Source organism: Felis catus, chromosome A1, assembly GCF_018350175.1.
Source record: "Felis catus isolate Fca126 chromosome A1, F.catus_Fca126_mat1.0, whole genome shotgun sequence".
Classification (NCBI taxonomy): Eukaryota; Metazoa; Chordata; class Mammalia; order Carnivora; family Felidae; genus Felis; species Felis catus.
Window position 1 is genome coordinate 204,117,962 of NC_058368.1, and position 22,254 is coordinate 204,140,215.

A 22,254-nucleotide genomic window follows, 5' to 3' on the forward strand; every position below is an offset into this window, starting at 1 on the left:
TCAGTCACTTAAGCATCGGACTCTTGATATTGGCTCAGGTCATGATCTTGCAGATCGTGGGATCAAGGCCCATATCAGGCTCCCCTACCCATAGTACATAGCCTACTTGGGATTCTCTCTCTCCCTCTCTCTTCCCCTCCCCTGCCTGCATGCAAAGTGCTTACTCGTGTTCTCTCTCTCTCAAACTAAAGAAATAAACTTTAAAATAAAGTATTTCTTAAAGCAATTGGGAAAACAATAGATTTAAGTATGAAAAAAGTACATTATCGTCCTCAAAAATAAATATGACAAAAAATATATTAAAAAGCTCACATAAATTTAAACACAAAGATCCTAATAAATGAACAACAAACACTCAATTCTAAGAGAAATGGTAACAACTAAATTTTTTTTTCAAATGTTCACCCTCCTCCGGGCGCCTGGGTGGCTTAGTCGGTTGAGTGAACGATTCTTGGTTTTGGCTCAAGTCACAATCTCGCCATTTGTGAGTTCAAGCTCCACTTGAGTTTAGCGCTGACAGTGTGGAGCCTGCTTGGGATTCTCTCTCTGTCCTCACTTTCTGCCCCTCCCCTGTTTGCATGCTCTCTCTTTCACACTCTCTCTCTCTCAAAATAAATAAATAAACTTAAAAAAAATGTTCACCTTCATAATGAATAATAAAGAAATGTGAGTTACAAAAAGTGAGATACTTTTTTCTTTGCCTCTAAAACTGAAAGAGTCAAAAATTAATAATAGGGGCACCTGGCTGGCTCACTCAGAATATGCAACTCAGGATTTTGGGGTTATAAGTTCAAGTCCCATGTTAGGTGTAAAGATTACTTAAAAATAAAATCTTTTAAAAAAATCATAATGTTGAGGGGCACCTGGGTGGCTCGGTTGGTTAAACGTCCAACTTCGGCTCAGGTCATGATCTCTCGGTCCGAGAGTTCGAGCCCCGCGTGGGTCTCTGTGCTGACAGCTCAGAGCCTGGAGCCTGTTTCAGATTCTGTGTCTCCCTCTCTCTCTGCCCCTCCCCTGTTCATGCTCTGTCTCTCTCTGTCTCAAAAATAAATAAACGTTAAAAAAAAATTTTTAAAAATCATAATGTTGAAATGAAACAAGTAGCAGGATGATCTATTTATGAGATTATGGACTGCACAAGTTTCAGGAAAGCATAGTTTACAAACATATATTAACTGGCCAAAAATGTTGATATTCACTCATCCAGTAACTCTACTTCTAAGATTTGATTAATCCTGGGGAAATAAATGAAAATACACACATTGGAAGGACTCAGAAAAAAGGTTAGAGCATTATTTTTAATTGGCAAAAACTGGAATTAAATGAAAAGCCCAACTTTTCGGGAACCATTAAATAAAATATGGTACATTCAAACAAGAAAATTCTATAAAACCATTAAAATATATTTACAAAAATTTCTTTTTTTTTTAATTTTTTATATGTTTTTTATTTTTGAGATGGAGAGAGACAGAGCATGAGCAGGGGAGGGGCAGAGAGAGTGGGAGACACAGAATCCGAAGCAGGCTCCAGGTTCTGAGCTGTCAGCACAGAGCCCGACATGGAGCTCGAACTCACGGAGTGTGAGATCATGACCTGAGCTGAAGTCGGAAGCTTAACTGACTGAGCCACCCAGGCGCCCCATTTACAAAGATTTCTTAATGACTCATCATATTATATCAAGGGGAAAATTTATGATATAATATTATATGTAGAAAATGAGAAAGATACTGTATCCTGATCTAACATGATAAAAATGCATGGAAAAAAGGATGAAAGGAAATGGTAAAATGTTAATAGTATTTTTCATTAAGTAGAGAGATGATGGATGATCTTTACTTTCTACTTTGTATTTTCTACTTCGTACTACATTTCCAAAAGTCACATACTATTTTTATAAAAAACAATAAAATAAAGTACTCCTGCGTAATCACAACCAGTTTCTTCTTTAAGTTGAAGACACAGGTTCAGAGTTGTACTACAAAATTAAAATAACTTAAAAATGCCATCAGACCAATCTATTTACTTACCAACTGAAAGGCTTCACTCAACGTTATGTGCCCTCCCTACAGCAAATGAAGCTATACAGTTAGGACAGCCTTTCAAAGAGTGCTTCTAAAACACTTACAAAGTGAGTCAGAGACTAAGGATGGATAACAAACAGGAAGATTTTTACAATATAAAACATAGAGAAGAATATACCCAATGTTTAATACAAATCCTACAAATATAAAGAGATGTCCCATATACCCCAGAGATAGTCTGGTATAGATTTTAGACACAAGAATAAAAGGCTAAGTGATCATATCAGATCTTTCAAGACATAACTGTAGAAGATGTCAGAAGAATTAATAGAAGAAGGCAGAGGCACCGGGGTGGCTCCGTCAGTTCAGCATCCCGACTCCCGATATTGGCTCAGGTCGTGATCTCACAGTTAGAGGGTTCGAGTCCTTTATGAGGCTCTATGCTGACAGCGGGGGGCCTGCTTGGGATTCTTTCTTCCTCGCCCTCTAACCCTACCCCACTCTTGCTGTCTCTCGCTCTCTCAAAATAAATAAATAAACGTGACAAAAAAAAAAAGAAGGTGGCAGGTAAGAGTTATGTTTGTTTTTGTTTTTGTTTTTGAGGCAAGCACAATTGGGCTTTCCCCTTTTGATTGCTCATTTCTTTTAATTTTATAATTTTATCTGCCAAAGAGGAGATATACAAATAAACTGAAATTTTTACACTTTCTCAAACCAATTTCCCCCAAAACAATAACAAAAATCAATATGACAGAAAAAATTAATGAGAGAATTTTTTTAAATGTATTTCCTAGCACAATGCAAAATGTGGATGAAGGATTTGGCATGATGTACAACCTCATGAAATATTTCTTGGTGCCTTCTCGTTCTTGGACATTAAGTTCCCTGGGAAGATTCCTCGGTCCCCTCCCAGCTGGGAATCTATTTTCATACTGTAGCCAAAACAATGGTAGGACAAAATGCACTCCCAGTCATCATTCAAATACGCATCCATTTATCCACTCAAGTAATATTTAGTGCTTACCATGTGCAGACTGGATATGAAGGAAAATTTTCCTTACAGCTCTGAAGACTAATATTTTAGGACTGAAAGAGGCTATATTCAAAGGTCAGTAAACAGTTTTATTATCCAAAATAGCTGAGGTATTTAATAAAGCAGTCATCTAAAAATCTGTGTGGTTTCCCAATTGGTTGGCCATTATTTAGGGTGAGCAGGGATGGCATAGATGACTGTAAGGTATCCTTGAATCTCTGTGTACACCAAGAATTGACTATAGACTGAAAACATGCCTCACACGTGCACTGTTTCTAGATGTATGCATGTATGGCCACAGAATTCACAGAATTCTTCCCATACTCCTGTATTTTCTCATTAAACAAATACTAAGATGAAGTTTCAAAAGTATTAAAGCTAGAAACTTCTAGAAAAAATTGCTCCTCTCTAAAAACAGCTTCAGGGGCATGTGGCTGGCTCAGTCACAAGATCATGAGTTCGAGCCCCACGTTGGGTGTCGAGATTATTTAACAAAAAGAAAAAGAAAAAACATAGCTTTAACAACTATGGCTACGTAGCAAAAGAATCATTGGCTTCTCTGTAGCACTAATTTCAAAAAAGAGTGATTTAGCTTAAACTAAATATCAATGGGTAAAGATTTATCAGAAAGTCTTACAATACATTATACTTCATTAAATGAATCAAAGCTAACCTAATCATCTGAAATCAATAAATTCTCAGATTCTACCTTACTGGGAAAAGAATTAAGCCCTCACAGACAACTTTAACCACACCAAAGCAACAACAACAACAACAACAGCAAAACCCAAAAACAAAATGAAACAAAAAACCATTAAGAGGAAACCACTAAAAATATTAAGAACAATAAGACACCAAAATGAAATGGGTTTACCACAAAATTTTGATTCCAAACAGCATTTAGCATTATTTACTGGGATTACTCTATAGCATGTAATCAGATGGCGAAATTTCTAACTTCCTGAACTTCTGGCCAGTGAGGTGTCAGATTAGACAGGCTCAAGAAAAACCTTCTGCTTTAACAAGATCATAGTATATTCAACAGTATAGTGGCAAAGAGATAAAAATACAAACAATAGGGATGACTGGGTGGCTCAGTCAGTTAAGCATCTGACTCTTGATTTTGGCTCAGGTCATAATCTCTGGGTTCTGAGTTCAAGCCCCACATTGGGCTCCATGCTGACAGTGTGGAGCCTGCTTGGGACTCTTTCTCTGCCCCCCCCCCCCCCCCGCTCGCACACAATTGCACACTCTTTCTCTCTCAAATAAGCTTTAAAAAAGAAAAAGAAAAAATACAAATTAAAGAATACATTTATCCAAACCAAGATAGATTTCTGAATAAGTACTAAGAAAACAAGGATAATTATTAATGGAATGCAATACTATCCAGACTCAGTGGAAAATACAGCATGTAAAGACAGTGTGAACTACAGCATTTACATATAAAGAAATATCATTAGAAGACAACACAGTTTTGCACTGAGCATTGTTGTTTACCCAGCACCCATCTCCTTCCTCCTCTTGTCACTACTCTGATTTCCATTTTCTCCACACAGTCCATGAACTTCAGGAGAAATAACCTCAGACACCACTCCAGATGCAGGCTGGCCTAAGGATAATCTCATCATATTATTAGTGACCATTTTGAAATCCAGATGTAAGCCAAGGGGCATCGCATTGTCCTGCCTCCACCAGCTGGTTCAGGAATGGGCACGAACCCCATTAAGGCCAATAAGAACAAAGAAAAGTTTACTAAAGGCTTCTGAAAAAGACATTTCCTTGCTCTTCAAGAGGGAGCCATCAGAGCTGGCCTTCCTTCCAGATGTCGTGTCCTGCAGACTAGAGGCCCCACACCGCTGCTGCCTTCTTTCTACCACCTCAGAGCAGGGCAAGGTGACAGACTACAGGAGCACAGCCAAAGTCCCCCTGATGTCAGCACACCTATCCACACTTACAAGGGGACTTTCTTCGGATACACGACCCAAGAAGTTTCTTTCCTTTCTTATTTAAAGCAGATTGTGTTGGAATTTCTGCTTCTGACAGCCAAAGGTATGCTAACTGATACACACGAAATTTTGGAATTTCAAAATCACAGATGGGGTTAAAGCAATGGTTTGTAAGCTATAAAGATGTTACAGATAAGGACAAAAAGTTTCTTATACATATATATATATATATATATATATATATATATATACACACACACACACACACACACAGAGATAACTGATTATGTAACAGACAGGAAGTGGCAAGAAACTGCTGAATATTTGATCCACTGATCTATCATCTAATGAGTCTGTGATTTTTTTAATTTTTTTAAGTTTGTTTGTTTATTTTTGAGAGAGAGAGAGAGAGAGAGACAGAGAGTGAGCGAGCGCACAGGTTGGGGAAGGGCAGAGACAGAGGGGAAGACACAGAATCTGAAGTGGGCTCCAGGCTCTGAGCTGTCAGCAGAGTCTGATGCAGGGCTCAAACCCACGAACTGTGAGATCATGACCTCAGCTGAAGTCAGATGCTTAACCAGCTGAGCCACCTAGCTGCCCCTGGGTCTGTGATTTAGGCAGCCTCACGGTGCAGACAGCAACATACTGATTCAACCCCTTTATCTATGTTATCACCGGCTAGGCTATAGACAGCTATGTTCATGAAAAGAGATTCTGACCCCAGCAGAGTACTTTATTGGTGAATTCTGTCCACGGAACTAGAGACAAATTTTCTCTGCACAATTAATTATTTGTATTAGGAACTAGAGAGAAACTCAGGCCAGGAAAACCTTGGCTTTCACAAACTGAATACCGTGATATTTCTAAATGTAATACTTACGAAATAGGATTAGTCAACAGCATATTTTAGCAAACTGGAGAAATCCCTAAAGATCTGTTTGAAGAAAAAAAAAAACCTAAAAACAAGTTTTTACCTAATAATTAAAGAACACATTTATAAAAAATTTTAAGGATCATCTTAATCATTTACCTCTCATAGCTATAAATTTGTATAAATAAAGATCATAATTAGTCAAGATGTTACCATGGTTCCATAAATGATGGGAATTCTTAAAACACTAAAACAGTCTACCAAAGTTAAATGGTAGCACAAACAGGAAATGTATAATATTTTTATATAAATTATAACATTGTGTTCTCTCCAATGCATGTTTAGCATTTTGCTACCAAAATGTCTTAAAATAAAAAAATGAATATTTATTACACAATCTGATTTAACTAGTTTTATAAAATAATTAAAAGATTCTTTCTAAAAATAGAAACATTTTTTTACCATGTTATTTATTTCCCATGTTATTCAACTTAGGCCAGAATGAGATTAATTGACAAAAGAGCCTTACTGAAATGCATATCTTCAGAAAATTCAGTTTTTCAGGGACTGCCTTAGACATTCCATGTAATCCTTGAGAATGTCTAGACCTTCTGTTCACAAAGTCAGTAAGTTTTCAGTCCTGAGTACCATGTGCAGGACCAGACATCACCCGTGGCAGGAAAGAGAATGATGCTAATGCTCTCTCTAGGCCAGGCCCTCCCTGATCCCTACACTGGCTTTTTTTCTTCATCTATTCAATGAATCAGCTCTGGGAGATAAAAATGTTTACCTCCTTTTCAGATGAAGAATCTGAGGTTCAGAGAGACACATCAGCTCTTAAGCAGCGGAACTGGAATTTGAATCTACTTTCTCTGGCTCTAAATCCAAGATCTGATCCCCAGTGAATACATTAAACATAAGCAGATAAAATTACAAAGCAAGAAAAAGGAAAAAGCTATTAGCTGTTCACCAAAATCCATGTTTGTTATGAGCTGAACTATGTCCACAGAAAATTCATACGTTGCAGCCCTAACCCCTACTACCTTAAAATATCATGATACTGGGAAATTGGTGAATTCTTTAACTACCTTTAAAGAAAGGTGATTAAGTCAAAATGAGGCCCTAATTCAATCTGACCGACATCCTTAAAATAAGAAGAAACGTGGATTAAAAAAAAGAGAGACACCAAGACCACGTGAGCACGCAGCAAGAAGAAGACCATCTACATAGAAGACAAAGAAATCTACATAGAAGACCATCGACAAGCCAGAGAGAGAGGCCTCAGAAGAAACCAAACCTGCCTACACCTTGGCCTGGGACCTCCAGCCTCCAGAGCTGTGAGAAAAGAAATTTCAGTTGTTTAAGCTGGGATTTTGTTACGGCAGCCTTAGCAAACTAATGCAATGTTCTATTATTCCTGGGCACACAGCTAGGAAACAATTCCCAGCTTCCTTCACAGTTAGGGTTGGCCATGTGACTAAGTCTTAGCCAAAGAAATGTGACGAGTGGTATGTGCCATTCGTAGGCATCCTATGTGCATTCCTCTATGTCCCTTTCCCTCTGGCTGGCTGGAGGAGACACGGTACCTGCAGTGATCTTCAGAGCCTCATCATGATGATGGTGACACTGTCATACCTGAATCCCCAGATGACCATGTGAAGGAGAGATGCCCACCAACATGTCAACCACCCGTTACTGCTAACTGAGCAAGAAGTAAATTTCTATCACGTCCAGGCTTTTGTGCTGATTTGTTATAGCAGCCAGACCACCCTGACGCTGAGACACAAGAAAGTATAGGGAACGTGGAAAGAAGGAAATACAGAAACACATGTGGTAGGCAGTACTAGCTGTTAGCAGTAACTCCATGGGGTGTTGCTTCCCCAGGGATGGCCTCAGCCTCCCAATCCTTTTCAACTCAGGGACTGCCAGGGAGGGAAACACAACTTCCAATCTTGCAACATATGTTTGGAGAAATAATAGACCAAACCAGAATATAATTCTGTGCCATAAATTTTCCTAACAAACATTTGTTAAATTCGGCCCAATAACTCACTAAGCGTGCTCAAACACACTCTAAGAAGTCATGACTGATAAATGGTAATGGGACATTCCCCAGTCTTGGCATCTTCCTCTTGATGACAAGTTGCCCTGTCCGTGTTGAAAGCTACCAAGAGGTGTGTAGACAGCCTGTGGTTACCAATCTTTGATGTTGCAACACTTAAGTGTTTCTCTCTGTCCTTCAAAATTCTGAAAACAAATGAAACTTTGTAGAAGTAATATTAGAAATTCCATACAGTCATACAATACATTTGAGGGAGGGGAGGGTGACAGATGAATCAGGTTAGTCAGTAAACAAAGCAATAAATAATTCAAAAAAAGTGAGAAATGGCCGATCTATATGAGCTTTGTCCTGTCAGATCATCATGCTTACAAAGAAGGAAAAGAACAACCTGAACAATAAACATTTACTTTAGGCAAAAACTTTGTAGAGTTGTCAAAGCCGTGTTGTCTTTGTGGAATTTCACAAATGGCAAATATTATCACCATATCAGTTATTCTCCTGGCTGAAAGAACAAGTGTGAACATTACTGTGAAAAATTATTTTTTTGTACTATATTTCTGCTCTTTATGAAAGACAGATTTCAAAAAGACAAAAGTAATGTCAGATAAAGAACCGATGTTGATTTTCCAAGGAGACCGCAAAATTTCTCCGGTTTGGTGTGATATGCGTAAGGCCTTTATTTTGGGGAAAACAACCCCCCGCCGCCCTGCCAATTCTCTAGAGTCATGTAAAATTATCAGAAGTGTCCTTTGAGGGGTATATTCTACAGACCCTATCTAGTGTAGATAAAAAGTATTGTTACCATAATCTGGATTGTGCCTAAAAAGAGGTCCAAGTATATATGGACTGAGATATTATAATTTATAATCAAGCAACGACTATCTTCCCTCCTGGCTGGTAGATACTTTCTAACTCCAGGACAGACCTTACTACTTCCTAAGTCTATCTCCTAAGAGGAGCTAACCACCTTAAATTGCAAACCTGGCAAGTGTCCTAGTTTTGACAGTTTAAGAAAGCTAGGTTTCCAGTCTTAGGTTAGCCTCTGCATTATTCCCATCCAAAAATGAGCCAACAGAATGTTCTCTCTCTCATTCCTTGGATAGCACTGGAAAAAGAAGAGACCGTACCAACGGAGACCTAAGGAAGGCATCCAGGAACATTAGCTCAACCACTTTTGCTGAACCCCTGCTGTACACAGGGCCCTGTGGTAAGCACCCACCATGACAGATCTTAAGAAGCCCAACATATGCTGCATGGGGCCACTAGGGGCAATGAGACTGGGAACTATGGGGAATCCATGGCACAGGCAGAGAGTGCTGTGGGTGCAGAAAGAACAGTGTTTACAGGAGAGAGCAGAAACCGCGGAGGAAGCGGTAACTGGGTTAAGCAGGATTTCAAAAGGCAGGGAAAGGCAGCGATAGCATTCCAAAGAGAAGGAACAATATGTGCAAAGGTCTGAAAGTCCTTGGCCTATTTGAAAAGACAATAGCAGCCAGCATGACTGAAATTAGGCCCAGAGAGTAAGAAATTAGTTTAACATGAGGCCCGAAGGCGAAACGAGACTAGAAATTAAAAGGCAACAGACACCTTACCAAGGAGCATGAACTTGAAGGCATGGTGGGCGGGGCTTGTAAGCCAATCCTGATCACTTCAGGTGCCTTGTCCAATGATGGTGGGAACCCCAGTGGTCCAAGTCACTGCCATCATTACTAAACAAAAAACCCAGGCTTTCCAGTAGCTATGGTTCAATTACAAAATAAGGGCAAGACCTGAGGAGGGGGTAAAGAGGAGAGCAGGAAAGGTGGAAGAGCTTACGAGGTTATAAATTTTTAGTGAGACAGTCATCAGGAAGGTTTTATATGGAGAAGGTTGTTTCTGTCAGAGGAGATTTAGCATGGGCACCACAGAACTCCTCATTCTTACACTGGGATTTAGGTGAAATATGCCTGACAGAGAGGTAGTGCTAAACCATACGATTCCTCCTCACCCCACACCACCCCTCCCTAACTTACCCATCACATTTTCAACCTGATTCAGTCTGTTCCTGATGAAATATTCCAAGTCTGTGGAAAGTCTAAAAGGGTGCCAGAACAATAAAGATGCTGAAAAATCTCTTTGGTTGCAAAAAGTTTAACAGAAAAGATTGTGAGCACAGCCTGAACATGACCAAAGGTGGGGCTGCCTTCCTCTTTAACAATAGCCCCAAAGGGCAAAGAGCTGGACAGGAAAGCTGAGAGCTTTCCCTTGTGTGCACAACACCACAAAATGGGACTGTCAACTCTATCCTGAAGCGACCTGTGTTAAATGACACTCCAGCCTTTAACCCTCCACCCAACCCAATCTAGGGAGTCCAGATGATGGCACGAGGCAGCAAAATAATTAGCGAGCTACAGAAATATCTCATTCCACATCCAATCAACATAAATATACCATTATTTTTGTTTCAAGCCCATGGACTTGGAGGAATGAAAATTTACCAACTCTGTGAGGTTGCTACCTGAAGCTAGCTACCTGCCCAGGTGCCCCTCTCGGCATTCTTATCCATGTCAGGTCTTCAGGGCAGCCTCCAAGGCACCTGGATCCTAGCAAGCAATCTCAGTTTGAAGGACTTTTGACATTTGACTTAATCTCCTCTGGATCCACTCAAGGAAAACCTGAGAACAACTTCTGTTCCAAGAGTCTTTCATGAGCTCAACACACCATCAGGTGACCTATGCAAAGGCTCAGGACATAAACCAGTAAACGTTTAATGCCAAGGATGGTTTTTCAAAGGGTGTTATGCCTTTATAGAATCTTTTCCTCTTTTTGTTTTAATGCTCATGCTTTATGCTTTCAGGTCTCAGTTCCCCAAGCAATATGAAAAACCTTTAGAAAGATCTTCTTCCTTATAATACTTTCTTTCTTTCTTTCTTTCTTTCTTTCTTTCTTTCTTTCTTTCTTTCTTTCTTTCTTTCTTTCTTTTTCTTTCTTTCTGTTTTCAAATAAAACAAAAAAAAGGATAACAGAAAGACCAGCCCTCTGAGTACCGGCTCTGGGTCAGTCCACTGGTCAAGGACTTTGTCTAACTTAAATGTGCTCCAAGCAGATCACAGCTTCAGAAAAGACGGAAAACAGTAAAGCTTCAGTGGAACAGATTAACAAAACGTTTTTAACAAATCTTCTTTAAGACTATTTGACCTTTTACCAAAATACACTATTAGGAAAGTATTAAAAAAAAAAAAAAAAAAGATATTATCAGGGAGGGGTAGACCCTAAAAGTCAATTACGTGTTTTACATAAGAAGTCTTGAGTTGTATCGCTTACTTTGGGCTTTATAATCAATAATAATTCTATATACTATGTCCAAAGTATCCCGTGTCCAATGAGAGTATGACTTGACTAAAACTAGCTTCATGTCCGCATCATTTACTCCATGAGGAAATGTTTTAGCACCCTCTACTGGCCACTTATATCTAGTCAGCTCATAACCACTCTCCACCATGGAGCTAACTTCCAAAGGTCAGATGGTAGCTACAGTAAAGGCCACCCCATCCCTCCTTCAAAGCCACCCATGCAACAGCTGGGCCAGAGGCCACTGCCACAAAAGGAAAGAACAAAATCCTTAAATGCCCTCCTGCCACTGCTTGTTCATGAGTCCTATCATAGCCGGCAGATTTCAAAATATCACCCTGAGCCCCTGGCTTGCCTGACCGATCTGCATTCCGCCTATAGTGACCGACCCAGCCTCATTTCTACACTCACAGATTCTTCTATGGGCTGAGCCATGTCATGAGCCTGTCCAGTCTGCTTCATGTAGCCAGCTCTGGTGGGATGCTGGTTGTCTTGAGAGCCCAGCTTACCTATCTGGTATCACTCAGGTAAACAGGACAGAAAGAAGAGCTTGAGGGACATATTTTCCCCCACAAGCTCATAGATATGATGTCAATCATCTTCCTGCCCTTGCTTGTATATTATTCAGACTGGGGCTTGGGGGAAGATGACAGAAGAGAATTTCTCCTCTCCCATGGTCTCATGACAAAGCAACTTCTAATGTTGAGAAACATTAGAAAGCAAGTCTCCTTTAGTAAGATCTGACACAAGTAACCATTAGCCCTGTAAACTCTCATTATCTGGCCCACTTCTTTTCAGAAAGGAAAATATTAGAGTCAGCATGGTATTCATCATTCAATAGTAGAAGGAAAGGAGGAAAAAAGGTGGAATGTTTTTCACTCCCAAATCTTGCTAGGTCAAGTTACTCTTTACTGATTAATAAGAGCCTACTGATTTGGCATCAATCATCTACTGAATGAAGAATATTCTTTAGAAGAGGATGTGGCAAAGGACTGAAAAGTAATTCCTGCCATCAAAAAGCTTACAATTTGGTTGCAAAGACCAAACATGCCAAAGGAAATAATTAAAAAGTGATAAAGTGCCATATCCTTTAGTAAAAAATATATACCGGAAATTCCACAAACACACACACACACACACATGCAAAGTCCCTTTCTCTCTCATGCATGGGAAAATGGCTAAAATATTAATAACAGCCATCTCTGGTGGAATTTTAGGTCTGTACTTTTGTTCTTCATATTTTTCAGTCCTGTTTGAATGTCCTACAATAAGAACATTGTATCTTAACAAAGAGAACAGAAATAAATTAAAAACCAATTTATCAAAGGTGTAAACAGGAAATTGCTTACAAATAGAATTTTGTACACAGAATATGACCTATGAACACAGCTAGATAAAAATACATGGGAAAAAAAGACTGAACAAAAACATATCACATTATTAATGATCATTTTTCTCTACAGACTACAGTGATTTTGATCTTTTCTGCCTTTCATATGCTTTCCCAATTCCTAGAAAGTAAATTAATCTTTACTTAAAGCAATTCACATGTTGAACAACTCTCTCATTTTAAAATATCATCAGTGAAAGTGCTTTTGATGACCCCGGGCTTAATGACACACCTGGAATAAGGGCTGTGCTGATGAGGATATCCACCTCCTTGCACTGTTGAGCAAAGAGCTTCATTTCAGCTTCGATGAACTCTTTGGACATCTCTTTCGCATATCCTCCTTGTCCTTCACCAGATTCCTTCAAGTCCACCTCCAAGGGCTCAGCACCAAGAGACTTGAACTGCTCCAAAGCTGCAGCTCTGGTGATTATTGAAGGGAAAGCAGGGGTTATTTCAGGCCCTTAATGCAGAAATCGAGGTCATTATTTACATACATATTTGGGGGGTTGGGTTTTTTTTTAAGTTTTTATTCAAATTCCAGTTAGCTAACATAACAGTGTAATATCAGCTGCAGGTGTACAATAGAGTGATTCAACATTTCCATAGAACACCCTGTGCTCATCACAAAAGGTGCACTTCCTCATCCCCATTACCTGTTTCACCCATCCCCCTGCCACCTACCTTCCCTCTGGTAACCATCAGTTTGTTCTCTATAGTTAACAGTCTGTTTCTTGGTTTACCCCTCCTTCTCCCTCTCTCTTTTCCCTTTGCTTGTTTTGCTCCTTAAATTCCACATATGAGTGAAATCATATGGTATTTGTCTTTCTTTGACTTATTTCACTTAGCTTAATACAGCTCTATCCATATTGTTGCAAATGGCAAGATTTCATTCTTTTTATGGCTGAATAATATTCCATTGTACACATATACCACATCTTCTTTTTCCATTCATTAGTCAAAGGGCACTGGGCTATTTCCATAATTTAGCTATTGTAAATAATGGTGCTATAAACATCAGGTGCATGTATCCCTTTAAATTAGTGTTTTTATATTCTCTGGGTAAATACCTAGTAGTGCAATTGCTGGATCATAGGGTACTTCTATTTTTAACTTTTTGAGGAACTGCCATACTGTTTTCCAGAGTGGCTGCGCTAGTTTGCATTCCCACCAACAGTGCAAGAAGGTTCCTTTTTCTTCACATCCTCACCAACACCTGTTGTTTCTTGTGTTACTGATTTTAGCCATTCTGACAGGTGTCAGGTGGTATCTCACCGTAGTTTTGATTTGTATTTCCCTGATGATCAGTGCTGTTGAGCCTCTTTTCATGTGTGTGTTGGCCATCTGGATGTCTTCTTTGGAAAAATGTCTGTTCATGTCTTCTGCCCAATTTTTAATTGGATTATTTATTTTTTGGGTGTTGAGTTTTAAGAAGAATGAACTGTCTATCTTCAAAACTGGAGATTTTCTTTTGATATCTTTGACTGGACTATTTCAATTATCTCCAGAAGTGCATACCACTTCTATAACTTTTTTTTTCTGGAAAAATAAAAATTATAGGGAATTCCAACTTCTACTTAGTTCAGTTGCAAAAGGAATTTCACTACTGATAACTCCAATAATCAATTATGTTTCTTGGGCCTCCATTGTCAATGATGACATGAGCTCTGACCTACGTTAACATTTGACTTCATTCCAATCACTCAGGTTGAGATTTTCATTTGTAAATGTTCTGATTTATGGGGACTTCTCTCATATAATGGACTCTTAGAAATATTTTAATAAAGTGATTTTTGTTCCTAGTCCTCATTAAATTGTGTTTGAAAAAAGCAACCTATAAATAGTGTATGTTAAAATGTGAACAGTCAACATATTCAAACTATATAAAAATACATTCAGTTTAAAAAAATAAACTCTAGCCATGTACCGTGTACTAGTTGGAAAACCAGAGCCAACAAAGATCTCAGTTCTGTGGTGGAAAGTGTGTTTAACTTACCAACCCCTATCCCACGATAGTGAATCCCAAACCCCACTAATGACATCGACCCCTTCCCAGACCCACTGAATTACAATCTCCAGGGGAGAGGCCAGAAGCTTTATTTTTAGCAAGAGCTGCAGGTAATTCTGGCCATCAGGGAAGTTTGGGAAACCGTGGCCTGAGGCCATCAGTCCCAAGCAACAGTAATGGTCAGAGAGAGGACACAAAGGGTAGGACATGATTCAGCAAGAGGTTCTCACCCTTTCTGCTGGCTTGAACAAGGAAGCTTGTAGTCCTGATTGCCCAGGAAGGCCAACTTGTGACACAGGGAAATTAGCCAAAGCTGAGGACAGCCGAGAGGACAGAAAGAACCCGGTGCTGGACGGCACCAATGAACTGCTGACTCGAATGTGAAAAGGGACTCCTTCCCATGGATTTTCATTCAAAAGAGCTAATACATTTATTTAGAGTTTAAGCCAGTCTGAATTGGTGTTTTCTATTCCTTACAGCCAAAAGGATACTGCTGTTTACAAAGTTTAAGAAATGTATACTAGTTTTAATGAAATAAGATGAATTTAAAATGACCTATATGTATGTGTGAGTGATCACAATTTCATTCAAAGGGTATCTGCAAAAATATCTATAAGAAATGATACCAAAAAAATCATTAGCAATTGGATCTAGCTGGTAGAATTATAAGGGTATTTTCATTTTCTGATGTTTCTCTGTATTTTTCAATAATGGACATGTATAAATAATCAGAAACATAAATGCTATGTTAGAATCTCTGCCCTCAAAATAATTATCACTTAAAACTATTATAATGTATCAAAATGTAAGTAAGATGTGAATATTTTTGACCCCAAAATTTCATTTCTAGGAATTTATCCTAAGGAAATAATGAACTATCTCCAAATACATATGTTCTTACATAAACATATATACAGTATTGTTTATATACAGTGAAAATGTCCATTATAGAAGACTAATTAAAGAAGTCACTCTATTTCCACACAGTGGAATCCTATGCAGCCATTAAATATGTTTGTAGGTAAGTCAAGATCTTCACAATTAACTGCTAAGTAAAAACAAAGCCAGTTAAAATAGTACTGTTAGTAAAATTACATTTTTAGTTAATGTGTAGAAAAGACAATATATACTGTTCACAGTTATTTCCAGGGAATAGGCTATTTTATTTTCACTTTTTGTACTTTTTAATGTTTTTTTTTTTTGAATTGGGGGAATAAGCATGTATTAGTTTTATGATAAGAAAGGAAACTGAATGTTATAAAATTGATATGTCTGTAGTATGTAAAATAGGGCTAATCATCCCCACATCATAGGTTTTTTTGTTGTTATTTTTGAGAAAGAAAGAGAGCACAAGCAGGGGAGGGGCAGAGGGAGAGAGAGAATCTTAAGCAGTCCCCGCGCCCAGTGCAGAGCCAGAAGCAGGGCTTGGTCTCACAACCTTGAGATCATGACCTGAGCCAAAAACAAGAGTCAGACACTTAACTGAGCCACCCAGGTGCCCTGAGTGTTTGTAAAGAACAAATAAAACAAAGCAGATAGCACAATGCCTGGAAGAGAGTAAACATTAGTACAGGTGTCTGAAAACTATAGCTCCTGACTTGCCAATTGTTTTTGTAAATAAAGCTTTATTGGAACACACACATACACAAAAAGAAAAATAAAGTAAAGCTATTTTATTTCTAAACTTTGTGACACAGGCATTAAGTAGGATGCTCACTATTGTTACCAGGGGAATCTCTCAGCTATTGTTTGAAAAAATTTAAAAATCACACTCCTTTAATATTAATGAGCAATGAGTTGTCCTTAAGTTTTTAGGATGTTTATCTGAAAATATATACTGTTCAGTCTTCCAAAAAGAATTTATAATCAAGTGTGTTTTCTAATGTGTTTGGATTTCATATTTATGATACCAACCCCTAGTCTCAAAATAGTGATTGAGGTATGCATAATCCTTAGAAAAGGATTATATAGTTCAGCCACATCTTTCTTCATTGTGTACTTGAGCTATCCTAGTAAATGGTAAATAAAAATGGAGTTAAGCAACAGCCATCCTCTAGCTATGAGATCTGTACACTATCTAAACCAATGACATCAAAATACACAGTAAATTCTCAGCAGCTGACCCAACACCAAGTTTCAAATCATATCTAAGTCAAATATGCACATTTCCACATTAATGCTACTGTCGCTACACTGAAAACTTGCACAACCTCCTCTCTCCAGGTTTGGATGTCTTCAAAAACTTCACATCAACAAACATTAAAAATTAAAAGCACAGGGGCGCCTGGGTGGCGCAGTCGATTGAGCGTCCGACTTCAGCCAGGTCACGATCTCGCAGTCCGTGAGTTCGAGCCCCGCGTCGGGCTCTGGGCTGATGGCTCGGAGCCTGGAGCCTGTTTCCAATTCTGTGTCTCCCTCTCTCTCTGCCCCTCCCCCATTCATGCTCTGTCTTTCTCTGTCCCAAAAATAAATAAATAAACGTTGAAAAAAAAATTTAAAAAAAAAAATTAAAAGCACAAATAACATGCTTAACACTGGCTATCCTTGGCATGCATCCTCGTTATTGCAGAAAAGCCTTTTCTCATTTCAGCAGGACAGCTTTTTATCAGTACATCACTTCTCTAAACTCCACGTAAGCCCTGTAAATCATATTCTATGGAACATTCCTTACTCCAGAAAGTCACATTCTTTCCAAATTTGAATGGCTGCACATTTTTTTGATCATTCTATATTCAAGATTAGCAGCAGTATTATTCCTCTACTGATCTCAGCTGATAATGAAGAACTATGCATTTTAACCTTGAAATAGTATTCATACATAAAAATAACAGCAATTCTCAATAAGCATTTAATAAAATCCAGCATCTAATATCTTCTGAAATGAAGAACAATTTTAATCAAACTTTTCTTTAAAGAATTCTAGAAAATGTTGGTATGTCTGCTTTAAAGTATTATGCAATCAACATAATTGAGTATTTTCTCCTAAGGGCTCCACTACTGCCCAATCAGCTTTATTTGCTTCCATCAAAATGCAGAGCATACCTCTCCCCACCCTCTGCCCCCCAGTCTGTTTTCCAAAATACGTCCTATGCTGACTTTTTTTTTTTTTTAAGGAAACCCAATGCCCAACGTGGGGCTCAAACTCATGACCCCAAGATCAAGAGTCACATGCTCTAGTGACTGAGTCAGCCAGGTGTCCCCAAAATATCTCCTATACCACTCTCCTCTAACTCACAGACATCTTGGTTAATGTCCTCTCTGACTTGTAAATGCAATCTGCAGAGCAACAGATTACAAACTAAGGATAGGAATAATTCTGGTCCCACTGCTAATCCACATAAAGAAAACTGAATACGAGTTGTTTGTTTTCAATTCTTCTGCTTTTTAAATTATTTCTGCTGTATGGAGTCTGGGTCCTTAGATATTTTTTCCCACTAGATAATATTTTTCTACTTTGGGTTAACTTGGAAGAAGTAGAAACATTTTGAAATGTCAAGAGCTTGTAAAGCAGTTTTCCATGTGAAACTTCCATTTATAAATTCCAAAGACAGCATAATATCCACCTGAAACAAAATGTTTTCACCTTAACAGCAGTCACTCATAGAGCACTTACCTGGTGTCAAATCCTCGAACAATAGCACCCATAGACTTCGCTGCACCTGCAGAAGCCAGCCCAGCAACACCACCACCAACTATCAGAATCTAGGGGAAAAGGCAGAACGGTATGTTTCCATTTTTTTTTAACGTTTACTCATTTTTGAAAGAGAGAGAAACAGAGTGCAAGTGGGGGAGGGGCAGAGAGAGAGGGAGACACAGAAACAGAAGCAGGCTCCAGGCTCCGAGCTGTCAGCACAGAGCCCATTGCAGGGCTGAACCCACGAACTGTGAGATCATGACTTGCGCCAAAGTTGGACATTTAACCGACTCAGCCACCCAGGTGCCCCAGAACAGTATGTTTTTTAAAAAGTTCATTATCAACTGGCTATGAAAAATCATCAGCTAATAACTATCAGCACCTGGTACACAGCATTCAATAATACACCGGGTGGTGCCGGCAGTGGTGATCAGCCCTCAAATATACTGAGTGGATAGACAACACTTTATCTGAACCTCCGCTGTTTTTAAAAATTTACCAAAGGAACGACTGCTGGCAAAGGCCCACAACCTTCACTAAGAAGTCTGACAACCAGCATCTCGGTGTGGAAGCCACATACAGCACAATGGGGATTATACGTGTTAAAGATTAACAGGTCTTGAGGAGCCTGAGCGGCTCAGTCAGTTAAGCATCAGACTCTTGATTTTGGCTCAGGTCATGATCCCAGGGTCATGGGATCAAGCCCCATGTCAGGCTCCACACTGAGCAAGGAGCCTAAGATTCTCTCTCTCCCTCTGCCCCTCTTTTTTGTGCTCACACATGTGCTCTCTCCCTCCCTAAAATTAAAAAAAAAAAAAATTAAATAAGGTAACCATTAAAGAAAAATAGATTAACAAGTCTTTCTCAGTGTGTAAAAGCTACCTGCACTGAAATAAACTCCTGGCGCAGCATTCTAGCTATCTCTCCCCTCACAAATGTTAAGGTTCCTCTATGTTCACAAAATATCAAAATAAGTTTCAAAGATGGATACAACTTTGATAAAATGTCTACCTTCTATTTTGAGTTAAAATGCTTCTGAAAGAACAGCAGGTGACCAACTATCTAATTTTGAACCAATTTGAATGACCAAAGCAACATAACTAATCTCCCTAACCATCGAACAGTTAGAGCCAAGAAAACCAAAGAATTTCTCAGAAACAAGAGTCTCCCGGCCTTCTAAGAAACACAATAAGAGCAATGTTGTCTCCAGTCTGGAATGGGCCTTTCAGAGAAAAGTTCTATTATACTTCCCAGTCAATTGAGGCAACTCCTTGTTGCTGTTTAAAAAAAGAAAGAAAAGGAAAAAAGCCACCCACAGAAAACGGTGAAGCTTATAAATCCCCACCTACCCATCATGCCCACATCTCCTTCCACCTCTTTTTTTTTTAATTATTTTTTTTTAATGTTTATTTATTTTTGAGACAGAGAGAGACAGAGCATGAACAGCGGAGGGTCAGAGAGAGGGAGACACAGAATCGGAAGTAGGTTCCAGGCTCTGAGCTGTCAGCACAGAGCCCGACACGGGGCTCAAACTCACAGACCGTGAGATCATGACCTGAGCCGAAGTCGGACGCTTAACTGACTGAGCCACCCAGGCGCCCCTCCTTCCACCTCTTTAAGAAGGCTAGTCAAGGGGTGCCTGGGTAGCTCAGTCGGTTAAGCATCTGGCTTCAGCTCAGGACATGGTCTCACAGTTTGTGAGTTCGAGGCCCCACTTCAGGATTCTCTCTCCCTCTCTGCTCTCACTTGCGTGCTCTCTCTCTCTCTCAAAAAAAAAAAAAAAAAAAAAAAAAAGACTTGTCTTTAAAAAAAAAAAAAAAAAAAAAGGCTAGTCAAACCATACTCCAGTGACCTCTAAGCAGTGTCTCCGAGATCATGTGAATTGATCTAGATGGTGAAGGTCATGGGGGAGGGTGTTAAGCTACAGGGAAGGGGACAAAGAAGGAGCACAGGGAACAAGCTGGCTCTGGGATCCAAGGCACCAACCCTGCTCCACACAATGAAAATGTGAAATAAAAATAAAATAAGTAAAAATCACAGGAATAGACCAAGTTACCCTGAATCCAGAAATAACAAAAGACCTCATAATTTAAAAGGCAGAATCGCACAATAATAAAACCAGGTAGATCTGACAACAGGAGTTTACTCTTTCTCTCCAGGATGGGGTGAAGGAAAAGACAGAGGTTAAGAATCGGAGTGAAATCCCGAATCGGCTACCAACTAGTTCTGGGTAACTTTGAGCAAGCTGCTTAGTATCTGCAATAACACAGTTAAAAAACCTTCCCAGAAGGCAGTTACATTAAATGATGGGATATAAAGCACTGACTGCTAACTGGCACAACATAGACATATACTCAGAAAATAGGGGAAAGGTCATGGTAAAGGAATGACGTTTAGGAATGTTCTTAATTTCCAGTCAGTTAACTTGTTCTTCCGCCTGACCTCCCCATCTCAGTTAAGGGCACTAACTGTGCAACATAACCATTCAAGCCAAAACAGGGAGGTCATCTTGTGCCCTCCCTTTGCACATTTCTACCTCCAATCCCTCAGCAAGCACTCTTGGAGTTAACCCCCAAAGATCTCCCAATCCACCCCCTTCTCTACATCTTTACTGCCACTACCTTCCCAGGGTACTATTTCAGCAATCAATCCTGAACAGGCCTTGCCTTCACTCTTCCCCCTACTATCCATTCGCCCCTAGAACTTCCAGATGACTTTTTTAAATCCTCGTGAGATAATAGAATATATATATATTAGTTTCTGTCCCCAGTTCCTGACACAGAACTCCTAAAACCAAGAGCAGCAGGAACATTTTTTTGTTCCAATATCTGATCTTTGACCCCAGTTAGTGATAGAGTTCCTAAATCCCTTAGAATTTTGAGGGTGACAGCAGTGTCTTTTGTTCTAATGAGTTGACTCCTGGTTCGCTCCTGGATGACAGGTGACCACCAGAAAGCCCATGGTTAGCAGCTGAGAATTTTCAGTTCCACCTCCCATTCTCCAGAGAGAGGAGAAAGGGCTGGAAAAGGAGTTAATCATCCATTGTTCCCATGTGATGAAGTCTCCATATAAAAAATTCCCAAAGTACAAGGTTTAAAAGCTTCCAGGGTGGTGAACACACGGAGGTGCAGGGAGAGTAGTGTGTCCAAGGAGGGCTCCATGCCCCTTCCCACATCCCTCACCTCATGCATTTCTTCCATCTGGGTATTCACCTGTATCCTTTATCATATCCTTCTATAACAAACTGGTAAACAGTAAGGAAACTATTTTCCTGAGCTCTGAGTTCTAGCAAATTAACCGAACCTAAGGAGGGAGTCGTGGGAAACTCCAAATGATTTATAGTCAATCTGTCAGAGGCACAGGCAACAACCTGAGCTTGTGAATGTCATGTGAAGCGGGGAGAAGGCAGTCTCGTGGGACTAGCCCTTCACCTGCGGGATCTGACACGACCTCCAGGTAGACAGTGTTAGAACCGAGTTAAGTTGTAGCACACCGTGCTGGTGTCACAGAATTGCTTTGTGTCGAGAAAACCCCCACATATTAGGTGACCAGAATGTCAGAAGTGAAGCGTTCTATTTGAAAAAAAACTGAGTTTTTCCAAAACAATCCTGAATCAGACACTTCCCTCCTCTGTGAGAAAATGTGAACAAGACCTGTAAGAGAAGCTCAATGTCATCCAGCCCCAACCTACCTTTCCACCATCATCTCCAATCGCTCACCACACTCCAGACCAACAGCCTTCTTTAGTCTGCTCTTTCCCATCTCAGGGCTTCATATGTGCTGCTCCTTTGGAAGCTCCTTTTCCTACGTGCTGCTCCTCTGAAATCCTAAATACCTGGTTTCTTTCGCACCATCCATTAGGCCTCGGTTCTAATGTCAAATGGAAGCCTTCCCATCACCCTAGCAAAAGCAGCTTGCTCCCATGACTCACTATCCTATCATCCTGTTCATTTCTTTTATAT

At 39.6% G+C, this 22,254-nt stretch overlaps 1 protein-coding gene across 5 annotated transcripts in view; it reads right to left on the minus strand.

Moving 5' to 3' along the window:
- Window positions 1–22,254, minus strand: part of NNT (nicotinamide nucleotide transhydrogenase) — a 94,787-nt gene that overhangs the window by 51,640 nt on the left and 20,893 nt on the right. For all 5 annotated transcript variants that reach the window (XM_006928023.4, XM_003981426.6, XM_011286285.4 and 2 more), the window contains exons 6-7: window positions 18,272–18,360; window positions 12,886–13,073 (exon numbers count right to left, since the gene is read on the minus strand). In XM_006928023.4, coding sequence (XP_006928085.1) covers window positions 12,886–13,073; window positions 18,272–18,360 — 277 coding nt within the window. The remainder of the gene's footprint in view (window positions 1–12,885; window positions 13,074–18,271; window positions 18,361–22,254) is intronic.